The sequence below is a fragment of the Macrobrachium rosenbergii genome, chromosome 8 (genome assembly GCF_040412425.1).
Source record: "Macrobrachium rosenbergii isolate ZJJX-2024 chromosome 8, ASM4041242v1, whole genome shotgun sequence".
Classification (NCBI taxonomy): domain Eukaryota; kingdom Metazoa; phylum Arthropoda; class Malacostraca; order Decapoda; family Palaemonidae; genus Macrobrachium; species Macrobrachium rosenbergii.
The window spans coordinates 9,657,096-9,673,228 of record NC_089748.1 but is presented as its reverse complement, the minus strand read 5'-3'; the positions used below and the strand labels follow the sequence as shown (position 1 = coordinate 9,673,228).

Here is a 16,133-nt window from a genome sequence, read left to right as displayed (position 1 = left end):
TGGGGAAATTTTTAGTTCAGTGCTGGTTGAAAATAATGTTTTAGTGAATTTGAAAAGGGATCATTAGAAAGTAAAGTGCAACTGTACGACTGTTGTAAGATCCTGAAACTTAATACTAGGCATATTGATAGAATGTGAAATGGACATCATATTCATCCTGCGGCTAAACAGATGATGCTGTAGAAAAAATTCAAGGCTCCGCATATAATGCACATAACAGAACATCTTTTAAGATCTTGGATAAAGGGTATCTTGAGCATCTGAAATTTGAGAGGCAGGCAGACTTTCTTTGTATTAGATGTGCCTTTGCACTACCTTTTGAAATCTAGACAACAAATATGGTTGAGTCTGAAGCAGACTTTGCTCGGGTTTACTGAGTATCTTTCCTTGGAATTCATTCGAGTTCTAAACTGGTATGTGATTACAATGTTATTTATTATTTCTTTAGATATATTAAAATTAGTTTATCCTTACCATACTCGTGCGTGAAGAAGCTGTGGTAGCGGAGTAGACGATGTTAAGAGTCACTGGGGAGCCTTTCCTCTGGACTAGAAGTTCCGGACACAGAAAAAATATGTGGATACACGTTTTATTTGGTAGGATACGTCATGTAACATTCTTCTGTTTCACTTTATTGAGACAAAGTTCCAGTCTGAATTGTGTAAAAGATCCTCATATCTTTGGCAATTTCTTGAAATGATTCATATAGCCTATATCCCGTATGTGAAGTACGAAAGGAATGCCTAACAACTTTTTCCCCTTCTGAAGGTATACTCCTTTAGTTACTGTATTAATTTGTTTTTTGCCCTTATGCAGCATTTCTGCAACATCACATTAGCTATTTTTATACGAAGGCCGACCGAACGGCAATGCAGTGCCTTTGATAACCAAAGCCTACTGCAAAAAGTCGGAGGTGGGAGAGATGAACAGCACCAACCTGCCTCGAAAGGGAAGCGTTAGTACCTGCCTTTTAAAGAGATTGTTGTGGACACCATGATACAAATTAGGTGGAGAATATGTTTTTGCGCCCATTCTGTGGCGGTGTCTAATAAGTATCTTGGTGGATGCGAATAGAGGGTTTTACAGAGTTGTACCGTATTCTTTGTTACTTCCATAGAATAGGATGCATTTGTGTGAAAAAGTGCGGAAAACATGGCCAAGAGAGAGAAATGTAAACTTCAGAAATACTAATACTGCAGGCTACTAAATAGTATTAGTCTGCCAAATGTGCGATTGTGGTCCTTCTAATAATTTCCGGAATATTACCTCTCAGTTTTGTAGATTGCGATAAGAAACCTTTGTTGTAAGACAGTGGGACAATTCCTCACTCACTGAAACAAAGCTTATAGAGGATATCCATGTGACGACGTGGCAATTCTTAATTAGCATTCTTGAGGTAACGGAAACCCCCCGATCCTGCTGACATCACTCAGGATGCTGTGATATGTCACCAACATTGAAACAAACAAGTAAAAAATAAATTAATGAATAAAGCCCGTCACATTTATGCCGCCATCTCTTGTGAAGAATAAAGTGTTGTGACAGCATTAGGCTATATTACATATATGTTTGTAAGTGAAGGTGAAAGAAAACTTGGATTTGTAAGCAACATGAAGTGTTGTCAGCTATTCTACAAAATTATTTACGGAGCTACTTATGCACAGAGTACTTAATGAGAACTCAGAACAATACGAACTAACTAGTAAAATCAGTATGGTATGAATTAAGCGTCCTCATTCCGTTTTCTGGTTACTGCATTAACTAATCAACTGGACACCACGTGCGGAAGTTGATCACAACATTCATTTCACATGTGAGTTAATCATGAGTGGTAGCTGCACACTTTTTGCGCACCATTTTGTCAAGTCTACACAGAATTTCAAATGTTAAAGAATATGTGAATTCATTTTTTTTATACTGAACACCTGTATAGTTTCAAAGTTTAAGGGGTCATTCAGTTAGTTCACACCGAGCATGAACCTGATATTATTTCCACTTGGAATGGTGTTTCAGAGCTGAACGAATAGTTTCAGTTCACGCACTGCAAAGAAGCATTAACACAGTTCACACTTCGAGTTGAGTTACAAAGGTTTGAAAATCTCTTTATTGCTTCGCACCCAGGAAACATGACTGAAGTTGCGCTTGAGATGAGGCTGTAAAGGTTAACTGATTTCAAACCTAAGTTGAATTAAAATTGAGATGGGCCACAAGTACAATTTTAGCCTCAAATTTCAGCATGTAACTAAATTTGCACACTATAAACAGTTTAGTGGTTTTTTAGTTCTTTCTTGATTCACACTTCTTGGTGTAATGGATTTTTTCTCTTTATTCTCTGAATTTTTTACGGAAAACCAAGACGTTGCTAACAAAACATGAGAACGAGTTAGATGTGCATCTCATGGAATTTGAAAGAGGTCTGTTACTAAATTTACCATATCAACTGATCATTGACCAGAGGGCAAGTGACCAAAAACGAGTGTATAGCAGCGCCATCCTTATTAAGGCTATGTGATATGGATATCCGAACCCGTTTCATAGTTTTGCACTTGCTTACGAAATTTGAAAATTTTTATGAGTATGCAACAGACTCCAAAAAAGAGATTGATGGACGTTTATTATATAAAAAGTTATACGAAAGAGGAATTGTTTGGTGTGACCGACAGTAGTTCACATCACACATATTTGGTATTATTGCACAATTATGCACAATCAATCAGGGAGTCGCTAAGGTTCGAGTAGAATTAACACTGTATTTTAGAGTTTTCAAGCCTTATTTCAACCTGACTGGTCATTGTTGTTTTAAGAGTATGTGTGCTTCGCCCTTCCATAACTTTTGATTTTTTACATTTGTTTTAACAGCATAGACAAAGTGACCGGGAGGTGTGTATGTTTTCATTGTTGAGCTATGTACATAGTGACCAGTGGATGTGCCCGCTGTAATTTCACACAATATGATTTCACCGCTTACTGAGCTCAGTATTTCAGTTTACATGAAGTGCTGCCAATAACTTTAAACAAAAATTCTATCGACATAGCGATAGGCCATTTTCAAGGCCAGTAGTCTTCGTCACAAGAACAGACTATATAACCAAGGTTCACGAACACTGTTGCACATCATTATGGTAAGTCTAGGCTTAATAATCGCATCTATGATGTACATCACTTAAAAATGAAATTTAATACATACCCTTCTACTAAATTTAATGTATGTGTGAGAACCTTGAAGGAACTAAGTCAGCAGCACTGAAATTTTTTTAACACGTATGGATTCTTCTCTAGGGTGTCTTAGATCTAACTGCAGTAGTTCGATTCAAAGGACATCAGAAGTCTGTAATGGTTTCCCGGAAGTATATATGTGGATAGGAAGTGTAGAGTCAAGGTATTTACAAAGGGACCCAAAGATGAACGTTTCAGTATCCTTCTACAATATTGAAACAAGTAGAAAGCGAGTAGCAGTTTGTTGCAGTTCACTTTCGTATGGAACAGCCAAGGTATTACAAAATTTCCTCATCTCGAAAATACTTTTCGAAGCAGGTAAAACGGTGAATTGTACTTGTATTTAGGAAAAGTGCCGCGGATGCGAAAAGTGCCGCGGATGCCTGTTGATTTAAAGAACACTCTGGATCATTATCAATCTATGCAAGATTGCCTAGAATGTTTTTAATGACACTTGAAAGCATAGCAAAAGTGATGTGGCCCAGGATATCAAGTACCAGGAGGACAAAAGTTGACTGTAAACATTTTAGCATCTTTCAGTATTCCATGTAAAGCAGTGGTACTGTGCTGTTAATTTGGCTTCGGGTTCTCCATTTGTTAAGAAGGGAGGTCGTCGGCTGCATTTACTAAAAAAAAAAAGCACCTTGCCCCCCAAAAATTGCTACAAAAGGTTTCTCAACTGTTTATTGTAGTCTCGGGTGTGTTTAATAATATATCAAAAGTTTACCACAATCTGACCATGTAAAAGGTTAGCCCCCAAATCTCCAATATAACCATTTAGGCTCCTTAATTATCCATCCTAGAGAAGTAATGATGCTGTCTAACACTATGTTTTGGTGGCATGGGAATCTATTTTGGTTGTTAGACATGTGATATGATAACATAATTGTCAAATTTAGGATACAATTTACTTTTGTGACTTTTTACCAACATTGTTTACCGACTGTTTTCATAAATGATCTTTACTTTCGAATTTTTTCTTCATTTAACGACACTTTTACTAATGACCTTTATTTATCATGAACATCTGTTGGTGAACAGATATCTCAATAACCTGATTGTGTCGGATATGGTGAAGGATAAGCCACAGTTTGAGTTAATGGTAGATCAGGTGGAAGAAATATACAGTACTCATCCCTTGTGACAAAAGAAATTATTTTGGAGAGTGCTGTAACGTCAGATATGTTGATCTACTGTACATTAAAGACGTGATTGATAGAAAGAAGGTAGAACTTAGCACAAGGTCAAAAACCAGCCAGCTGTGGATAAACTATCAGAGAATGCTTCAGACTGCAAGAACGATGATCAGAGCAAATCGCACAGGATCTTGGATGGTGCACCTGAGTGTGGTATCAGATTACCTGCCAATATGTGCTGCTGCTGGGCACTGCAACTCCATGAAATTGCATATTTCTATGTCCAAGAAATGTGCCAACTCAAGGTTAGGCATACTGATGTATATGACAAATTTTCTAGGGGTTTTCATGTAACCCGCCACAGCAACCAGTGCTGGGCAGGCCTTAGCTCTGATCTTGTGAGTGAGCAGACACTGATGAGGTCCCTAAAGAGTAGAGGAGGCTGTGGAATGTGCGTACTATAGTGCCATGAAGGAATTCAGTGACATAAACTGTACAACAAGTGAACAACATAAAAAATCGACAGAAGCAAGGATAAAACGAGATCACTTAGACCTGAAAAAGATAAAGGAAAAACTCTCCGCATGAATGCCGTTTTCTCCAGACCTATCTTTGAGAAACATCCTTACTGGTGCAGTTGCTGAAGAGGATGTGAATGTTCATGAGTTTGAGATTGTTGGGAATGAGATTATAAAGAAATGGCATGAAAATCTGTTTTTGGGACCTCATTCAAACGGAAAGATCGAGCAAAAACCCTGGCAGATGAATCCACCATTAAACGTGGGCAAGGCCGAACTATTGATCCTGCTTTGCTGTTTCAGAAGTTTCTGGTTCTGTCAAAAACCTGAGAACTTTCATTGGAAGATGTTATAGGTTATGAGCTCGGCTAGTTCCCTACAGCAGCATTTGAAGCCAAGGAAATTTTCTGTAAGGCTGACGTGCAATTGCTGAATATTCAAGAAGTCAAACTGTTGTGGGTTTTATCCCATCTACTGAACTGTATGTAATTGATGGTGGCTCACTGATCCATCGCTTGCCATGGAAAAAGGTTGACAGTTATGGTGCTATTGCACAAATGTATGCTGACTTTACCATACGTCATTATGGGAAAGCAACCACAGTTTTTGATGGCCGTAGTGGTCCTTCCATTAAAGACAATACACATCAGCGGCGGGGAAAAATGACCCACCCGACTATCAACTTCCATGCGGATGTTGTGTGTGACTTCCTTACCAGATCTTGCAACAAACAAGCCCTAATTGATCTTGTGACTGCAGAGAGAATTTTAGCTTAGTCTACTAAATATGAGGCATGGTTATTTTGTTTAGCCCCCTTTTTTTACGTTACTGTTACATTTCTTTTCGCCAAATCTGTAAGGGGTTTTATTCACTAGCAGCAAAATTTTACTAGTTCATCTGGGAAGGATTGTATCTATACGTTAAGCTTTGTCTGTTTATCATGGTCTTCATAAAACTTCAAACCATAACTCGAATTTCTATTTTTTCCTTGTCATAGACACAACGAATATATGTAAAAGTGTAATACTCTATGATAGGTTGCTGTTGAGCATTTGCTTTGATCTCCAGACCTTGAGCAGTGCAGTACAAACATCCTGTGGTTTTCCACTAGTCACCGAGAATGTCGGTTTTCTGTAGTCGTTGTGCAAGGAGTTGATTAGTTATAATAATATATATTAATTCTATTATGATATAACTTTACTTCTTTTTTTTGTTGTTGTATTGGGAGTTTGCTGATTAGTTTAGTGAGACTCCTTTTCATTTGTGGTAATGAGAGGTCACTGATTAATGTGAAATACAGTTTATTTTCATCTTTCCTTCAGTGGTGGAATTTGGAATTTATTGATGTTATGGGGCATCTTTTCTTGGGGATATATTTTGGGGGATGTATTTATACAATGAAATTCCTCTATTGTAGCACATGACCTTGGAAACTGATTGAAATAGGGTCCATTTTCTACTGAGGACAAAAGAAAGGTTGCAGAATTCCAGAGCAGTCGGATATACTGAATTTTAAAATGGTAGCCATATCAATTTTGTGCTTAGCAAAGTGAAGTTTTCATAGAGTAAAATACAGAGGTACTTTCCGTCGGTTTTTGAACGGATGGACCTATCAAAGTTTTCGGATACTCAGTTGGAAATTTATGTTCCAAGTTATAATTTTTAACCCGTGTTACATTTCGTTAGAGAGAGAGAGAGAGAGAGAGAGGAGGGGGGAAGGAAGGCGCGATTGAATTTGCAAAGGTGCGTATGGCGGCAACCCTACGTGAACGATTTTTATATTTAGTGAAAGTTCACCGTAAGAAGTGTTCGTAAATTATATATAATATATATATTTATATATATATATATATATATATATATATATATATATATATATATATATATATATATATATATATATATATATATATATATATGTGTGTGTGTGTGTGTGTGTGTGTGTGTACTGTCATATATTATTATATACAGTATATATACATAATTATATGTATAATATATTTTGTTTTTTGCGTGCAGTTTAGATGTATAGAAATTTGCTTTAGGTGAGACTGCCTGTTTATCCGCAAAATTATGGCATTAACGAATAATAGACGTGACCAGTAGGTATTGTCATGGTCGCTGAAGGATTCTCTCTCTCTCTCTCTGCTATTGCAGACTCGTTCCCACAAACTTTTTATCGTTGAGGGACCCTAGACTTCGTACGCTAACAGTCTTTAATTCTTTTTAGTTTTTTAAACTTATAAATATGATTTTAATTTGTTGATATGTACATGAAATTTTATGTGTATTTTAGTATTTTTAAACTGACTTTTATTGTTTGTCTTTTGCAGATTTATCGAAAAATAGGTTTAGCGAAATTCCTAATGAAGTGACAGAGTACACGTCGTTGGAGCAACTGAATTTGTACCAGAATGTGATCAAGCATCTCTCCGAGTCTGTGATAGCTCTCCAGTCGCTCACGCACCTCATTCTCAGGTAAGAAGCGACGGCAGAGGACCCTACGCTTTCTGTCACAGTGAGGCCTCGAAGTCAGCTCAGTAGGAAAGCGCATAAAACGGGGTTAGATTTTCTTGGTGACCCTGTGGCTGCTTCTGACTTCTCATTCTGAAGTAAAAAGCGCTCGGTGACAAACTTTTTAGTTTGAGAGTTAGATTAGTAAGGGGACAATCAAAAGTCGTAATGAGTCTCGAGTCTTAGTAGTTGTAAAGAGGGCTGGGACTCAGCTGGCATGTAGGAAAAGATTTCGGTGCTGGTCATTGAGAGTCAAGGTGGTAAGAAAGACTTCAAACCCTCTGAAGGAAAATGGCCGCCCTGGATGAGCGAAATAAAACTTATGACCTTTATAGCCGAGCATGAAAGAATGAAAAAGTCAAGACTTCCGTGTTATAAGTTAAGGGCAAATCATAACCTCGAGACGTTCTTCAGCAATGATCAGGAAAAAATTTAAAGACTTGGAATCTTGTGCAGTGAAAGAGGGATATTTCGTTCACTCTGGGGTACGACTTGAGAGTAAAGGAGATTTATGAAGACCCAAAATTTTTCTGTCTTGAGTTAAAAAACTACAAAAATTTGTTCTAGCTATATAGATTGAAAGACTTCACTTAGTTTATAATTCGTGGGATTTACTATAAACCCGGACAGTTCTTGGTTAGATGCAAATGCATTTAAAGTTTTTATACTATTTTAATGTAAGTAATCTTTAATCATGGATATTTTAATGTTTATAAAGTACTTTTCGTGTTACATACTACATAATATTCATACAGATTGCTTTTTAGAATTATGATGAATGTTTTTTCTGCCTCCGTCATTACACTTATTCCCGTGATCACGCCCTTGCATCTTGTCATAATTTAATTTGACATTCCCCACCGTCCTTAATAACTCGATCTAAGTGGTTATTGGCCTACTTTCAACGTCACCCGGTTACAAAAAAATGGTGCAAGTTGTCAGAAACAGTTGCGGATATTTAACAAAATTCTGATATTTTACTTGTTTATTCATTTCAAATCATACGTCATCTAAATCTAAATGGCAGATTTGCATTCATGAGCCCCAGAAACTGATATGAATGATCACCGGGTATGTTATTTATGGTTAATGATGAATACATCCCATCACGGTTTATGCAGTTTAGATCCCATCAGAAAAAGGAAGGAAATATAAGCTGATCAGCGTTGTGCTGCTCTATTGTGTGCATGGGAAGTGTGCTGATAATAAGTGTAATCATAGCACGGGGGAAAATAGAAAGAATGATATGGGTTTTAAATTTCCAATCGAAGTGTTGAATGAGTACAACCCGGTAAGGTGAGTCTGTTATTCAGGTTATGATAAACAGGAAAAGTATTTGGACTTATGTACAGCTCTTCCTGCAACGCCATTTTTTGTTTTGTTTTGAAACTTTTATGCTAATTTGTTTAATTATTGTTGTAAATAATGTATCGTGTCTTTGTTTACAGCCGAAACCAACTATCGGTAGTGCCTGGGTGTGTGTGCGCGCTGAGTGCCCTGCGGGTGTTGGACCTGTCCGGAAACCGCTTGGTCAGCCTTCCGGAAGAGGTGGGCCAACTTCAGAACCTGATGGATCTCGACGCCTCTTACAACCAGTTGGCCCACCTCCCCCCAGCCCTTGGCGAACTAGATAACCTCAGGAGGCTCAACCTTAGAAGAAACCTCCTCCAGACACTCCCGCCAGGTAGGTGTAGCGTGGTTTCAGGAGGGTTTTGGAAAGGTTACAGTAAACTGATCTGGCACTGCTTCCTTCCTTCGCACGGCCAAAGTAGTCTGTTGATTTCATACAAGTCAATTTAGAGTCTCTCTCTCTCTCTCTCTCTCTCTCTCTCTCTCTCTCTCTCTCTCTCTCTCTCTCTCTCTCTCTCTCTCTCTCTCAGAATTTCAATGTAGTTAGCTATACCAGTCTTATGTCATATCATGAAAGGAGCGTCATGCACATAGTTTACTTATTTTACGCCCTTACAGGTAAGGTAAATTGAAACTAAACACGAGAAAGGAACTTTATAGTAAATCTTCCGAGAGTGCACAGACTTGAAGAGAGTTTGATGACGATTTTTTTTTATTTACCTTGCCAGGGATGTCCTGTCATGGCTTGTTAATAATGTACAAGATAACCTCTCCATGCCTCCACCTGTTCAAAATTATTAGTGACTATGCAAAGCAAAAAATCATAGAAACATGTCGACTAATCTTGGTGTTGAGGTGACCTAACCATTACCTGGATGACGTGCCGAAGGCAGTATTGGTTCCACCCAAAACCCTTTATACCTTGAATACCTTGATAAACCGGCCTCTGTCTTATTCACGTCTTATTATCCTCATTCTTTATTCAACTTTTGACCTGCCATTCCTCTCTAGGACTTCGTTTGCCAACAGCGCATCCTTTCCTTCTCATATCTCATGCTACGGCATTCATTCGTCATTATTTTAGAAAGTAAAAGTCTTGAACTTACACCACACCGAGTGGCTTCACGTTGCTGATTTATACTGATGTGGAAAAGCACTTTAATGATATTGTAGCCTTTTCTCTATATATGTTGAAACAAATTATTCAGCATCCATTACCCCATATTCTGGATCCTTTTTCCTCTAGCCCTTGACACTGTCACCACAAAATATTTCCACTTATGTTTCTTTGACCTGTCTCTCCTCTCGGTTTGCACGATTTTCCCGTGAGAGACTGTTGTCTTGGTACCAGTTACCCTGATCTTGACAATCCTGGTATTGGTAAAGTAGCATCCTTGGTTTACTCCTCCTCTGACGAACAAAAGGATTAACATTTTGAAGTTGTCTCCCACTGGAAACTGTAAGCAAACCAAAGTTATCTTTTCTGTAAATAAGACTTGCCTCCACTCTTCATTCCTGATGTATCCATAGTTCTCACTTTAGTTGAAGTGGTTACCACCTTCAGCTGTCATTCCATAGCTAATTCTTTTCTTCACAATGCTTTACACAACTCCATTCCTCTGCTGTTGCCTGGCTACGTATACATTTGTACATACACTTATTTTATATAATATATATATATATATATATATATATATATATATATATATATATATATATATATATATATATATATATATATATATATATATATATATATATATATACACACACACATTGGTGTGAAAGGAAATAGGTTTTCTCTATGATTATTTTAAATCCAACTGCTTTCCATCCAATTTATTTTTAAAGTATGTTAAGAAAACATTGGATAAGTCCTTTCACCCTCCTGCTACCACACACTTGGCACATAAATTAACATATATAAGTTTTCCGTTCACGCATGACACCTCTTTCCTACCCAATCTAAAAAGGATTTTAACGAATTATTTTCCTGCAGTTGACGTGAAGCTCATATTTAAGAACCCAAGAACTATTGGCGGTATGTTTCGTCACAAAGAAAAACTGCCCCATTTAATGCAGTCCGGTGTTGTTTATTTATTTACTTGCTGTCAATGCCATTGTCAGACATACGTGGGAAACACACGCCGACTGCTTAAGGTCAGATATGACGCACATATTGGCGTTAGCTTTCGCACTGGGTGCAAGTTGTTTAATCCCGAAACATCAAATATTAGAAACCACATAAAACTATGCAAAAGTAATATAAACTATAATGATTTTAAGATTATACTAACCAGTCAACACGAACACCACCTCCCTATTCTTGAATCGTTAGCGATCAAGAAGCTTGTTCCCTCTTTGAACAATCATTCCTCGTCCACGCCCCTCTATATAGCTTAAACCACACCCCACCTTATGTTTATTGTTTTTCATACAACAACTGAACTTCGAGGAACAAGGTCTGTTAGTTAAAATTTTCTATTTCTTTCTCTCTTTTTTTTTAACAATTTTATTTTAGGTTTACCTTTTTTACTGCTGTTTTACTTTATCATATTTTATTTGTAATTATATCCTAAATCTTCTTGCTGTATTTGTATATTTTAGCTCGTGATGAATAAAGGAAAACCATCTACCAAGCTGTCTGCTTTAGTGCCTTCTTGCTATATATATATATATATATATATATATATATATATATATATATATATATATATATATATATATATATATATATATATATATATATATATATATATTATATATTGTGACAAGAAGTGTCCAGTGTCTGTTCTTCAAATCAAACCTGACATCTAAGTGCCTCTCCCGGAGTCTAAGGCACCATTTATATATGGGGGAAATGGTCCAGTCTAGTGCACCATTTATATATGGTGACCCCGGAGTGTCCAGTGTCTGTTCTTTAAATCAAATGTGGGATCTAAGTGCTTGATATTTGATTACCAAACTTACCATTTATTCAACAATTATAGTTACCTCACAAAAGCCAGACACCTGAACCCTCATCACACATAAAAGACGACTGATTTCTCTAAAGGCAACAGTGATCCCTTATAAAACTTATCAATCATGAAAGAAAGCAGATAAAGTTCGTTAAACAGGTGTGAGCTAAAATCTAAGGGCATCACTCCATTAACATTATAAAGTTCAAGTATTTCTATTTATTTCATTTCCTGGTTCGAGCTCACTTCAATTACTTGAAGGAAAACATCTCACTTACCACTCTATCCCTAATTCAAATCAAAATTACTGGTGGGTCAATGAATGAAACTCTGATATAATATTTTAAATAAAAAATTTATTTCTAAATTCAAAGATTATACATGACATTTAACAGTCTCAGGGAAATCTATTATTACTCGAAACAAAACAAAATTGGATTAAATCTGAATTAATCATCAGTCAAAATTAAATCAGAAATTAATTTATTAATTCATCAAAATTTATTCAAGAAAGATTTAATTGTTAAATAACAAAACTTGATTGAGAGGAAATATACTGTAAGTAAATTAATTCCCACGTGTTAAACAAAATAAGGCAAATAAATCAATCATATAAAAATGCGGATACAAAAGACACAGAAATATACTCTGCAAAAGATTAAATATCAAAAAATGTAAAGCAAAAATTAAGGCAATAGCAAACTCATCACATATATGTATAAAAGAAAATTCTTCAAAAGATAAAGCATAAAACATATAACACGAAAAAATATTAAAAAAGTGAAAAGGTATCTTTACATATAACCACTGCAGATATTATTTTAGTGCACTAAAACCAGTAATTATGTTACCATACCTTGGTACCAAATTGCTTCGTGTTTTTACTCAGGCGCCGTTACACACACACTTAATAAAATACACTGTTCAGATAACTCAGACACATTTACTAAGGAATTAATCAGTTAAAGAATATGAGTGACCATCGTCTACCAAAATATCAATTACATTAAAACGAGACATTCGTAATCCCGAGAGCGAGCGAGCGAGAGAGAGAGAGAGAGAGAGAGAGAGAGAGAGAGAGAGAGAGAGAGAGAGAGAGAGAGAGAGAGAGAGAGACGCGGAGCGGAAAAACGCAGCTCCTTTCCACAACGCTTTTTGGTCTCTGAGCGTGGGCCCCTTTTAGATGCAGAGGGCACAGTCTATGGGTGGAAAGAACAGGTCCCAGACGATGTTTTTATTTTAAAACTCTTTAAAATGATAATTAGAGACAAAGTGGAATTACAGTTAACACTAATATTTATCATTACATAGTTTCAGAACAAGAGAATCTCTAGTTATTATAATAAGAATGGAAAACATCGCTTCTAATAACATTCCTGAACGACATTAGGCAACTTTTGTAATGGAATCTTCCACCCCACAATGTTTTTGATCGCAGCCCATAGTGCTTGTCCACTAATGGAGAAGGTGATAGTCTCAGCAAGTTTTGAAACCGACATAAACAAACGCTATATATCTATATATACAACTAACAACGGTTCTCTCTCTAATATACTCACATCCTCTCTAACTATACAGCATATATATATATATATACAAGACATACAGCGTTTAATCATTTTACCTACGCTAACTCTTTTATGGTATACGTATATATATCTGAACACAAAACCATAGTTATACAACAACTCACACATACACATGGGGAGATTACTGCATTATGAAAACTACAGCATAAGAATATATATTTATATATATATATATATATATATATATATATATATATATATATATATATATATATATATATATATATATATATATATATATATATATATATATATATATATATATATATATATATATATATATATAATTTTAGCTGACCAATCCAGCACTTTGACATTTTATATTTCACCCTTCTCACCTCCATTCCTATCAGGGATGAACTTCAAATTAAAGGGCATTGGGAGTGTTACTGTTCATGTCAGCGACCTCGAAAATTTTGGATTAGACACAAATATTTGTCATTTTTTACATTTTGTTTTTCACCCATTCTCACTCCCCTTTCCTATTAGGCTGAACTTAGATTTAAATGTCATCAGGAGTGTCACTATTCATCTCAGTGACCTTGAAAACTGTGGATTAGACACTAATATCTGTTGTTTTTGATTATTACATGTCACCCCCTTCTCACCACTCCCCTTCTTATCAGGGCTGAACTTGGACTTGAAGGACATCGAGAGCGTTAAAATTCATCTCAGCGACCTGAAAAACTTTGGATTACACACTAATATGTGTTGTTTTTGGTTATTTTCACATGTCACCCCCTTCCCACCCTTTCTTATTGGGGCTGAACTTGGACTGAAAGGACATTGGGAATGTCACTATTCATCTCAGTGACCTCAAAAACTACGGATTAAACACTAATATCTGTTGTTTTTGGGTATTTTTTTACAAGTCACCCCCTTCCCACCCCTGCTCGCCCCCCTTCCAAATGGTGCTGAACTTGGAATGAAAAGGCATCGGAAGTGTCACTACTCATCTCAACGACCTCAAAAACTATGCACTAGACACTAATATGTGTTGTTTTCATATATTTATATGTCCCCCTTTTTCCACTCCTTCACCCCCCCTTCCTATTGGGGCTGAACATTGACTGAAAGGGCATAAGGAGTGTCACTATTCATGTCAGCGACCTCGAAAACTATGGATTAGACATTAATATCTGTCATTTTCGGTTATTTTTATATGTAACCCCCTCCCACCCCACCCCCTCTGGTGCCAGTGATGTCTTACCCTCGCATTATTCTTTCCCAGATAGGAGTTATATGTATACCAAGTATGGTTGATATTGCTGGAACATACACACACATACATACATTTACATTTATTTATATACAGTTAATATGTGTTTATCTTCTATATATATAAAAATGGATGTATGTATATGTGTGTGTGTGTGTATGTTCCAGCATAACTCTGATAAGAATTGAGCAATTTCAACCAAACTTGGTATACATATGACTTACTATCTGGGAAAGAATACTGTGGGGTTAAGACATCACTGGAACCCAAGGGATTGGGAGTGGGAAGGTGGTGCCTTAAACTTGCATGCAAAAATAACTGAAAACGAGAGATATTAGTTACTAATCCATAGTTTTCGAGGTCGCTGAAATAAATAGTGACACTCTCAATGCCCTTTAGGTCTAAGTTCAGTCCTGATAAGAAGGGGAGGTGAGAGGGGGTGGGAAGGTGGTGACGTAAAAATAACTGAAAACAACAGATATTAGTGTCTAATCCATAGTTTCTGAGTTCACTGAGATGAATAGCAACACTCTCGATGCCCTTAAATTCCAAGTTTAGCCCCAATAAGAAGGGGAGGTTAGAAGGGGTGGGAAGGGGGTGACATGTAAAAATAACCTAAAACAACAGTGTCTAATCCATAGTGTCACTAATAAATAGTGACAATATGTTTTCAAGGTCAGCCCCAATAGGGGATGAGATGTAAAAATAGCTGAAAAGTCAGATATTGGTGTCTAATGCATAGTTTTTGAGGTCGCTGAGGTGAACAGTGACACTCCTGATGCCCTTTCAGTCCAAGTTCAGCCCCGATAGGATGGGTGGGTGGGAAGTGGGTGATGTGTAAAAATAACCGAAAACAACAGATATTAGTGTCTACACCATAGTTTTCAAGGTCCCTGAGATAAATAGTGACACTCCTGATACCCTTTCAGTCCAAGTTCAGCCCCGATAGGGAAGGGGGTTGAGAAGGGGTGACATGTAAAAATAACCAAAACTGACAGATATTATTGACTAAGTGACTAATCCATAGTTTTTGAGGTCACTGAGATGAATAGTGACACTCCCAATGCCCTGTAAGTCCAAGTTCAGCCCTGATAGGAGCAGGGTGAGAAGGGGTGACTTGTAAAAATAACTGAAAACAACAGATATTAGTGTCTAATCCTTAGTTTTCAAAGTCGCTGAGATGAATAGTGACACTTCCAATGCCCTTTAAGTCCAAGTTCATCCCTGTTAAGAATGGAGGTGAGAAGGGGTGAAATATAAAACGTCAAAAATGCTGGGCAGTGTAATTGAAGCAACAATCTTAACAGGAAAAGGAGAGAGTAGAGGGGGTGTTAAGAAGGAAAAAGAGGGGAAAGAGTGAGGGAGAGTTGGAGAGAAGGAATGAGAGAGGTTTTATCGGTTGTCATAGATTTTTCCTGGGCAGCGCCAGGCTGATCAGCTAGTATATATATATATATATATATATATATATATATATATATATATATATATATATATATATATATATATATATATATATATATGTATGTATGTGTGTGTGTGTGTGTGTACTCCTAAATACATCGGTAATTTTCAGTCACATGCTGTATGTCAGATTTCCAGTCGGAAAATACTTCTTTTTAACTACCTAC

At 36.7% G+C, this 16,133-nt stretch overlaps 1 protein-coding gene across 10 annotated transcripts in view; it reads left to right on the top strand.

Moving 5' to 3' along the window:
- The window catches only part of Lrch (Leucine-rich-repeats and calponin homology domain protein), a 370,650-nt gene that overhangs the window by 251,021 nt on the left and 103,496 nt on the right, over nucleotides 1–16,133 (top strand). For all 10 annotated transcript variants that reach the window (XM_067107274.1, XM_067107270.1, XM_067107273.1 and 7 more), the window contains exons 2-3: nucleotides 7,204–7,348; nucleotides 8,833–9,068. In XM_067107274.1, the coding sequence (XP_066963375.1) occupies nucleotides 7,204–7,348; nucleotides 8,833–9,068 (381 nt within the window). The remainder of the gene's footprint in view (nucleotides 1–7,203; nucleotides 7,349–8,832; nucleotides 9,069–16,133) is intronic.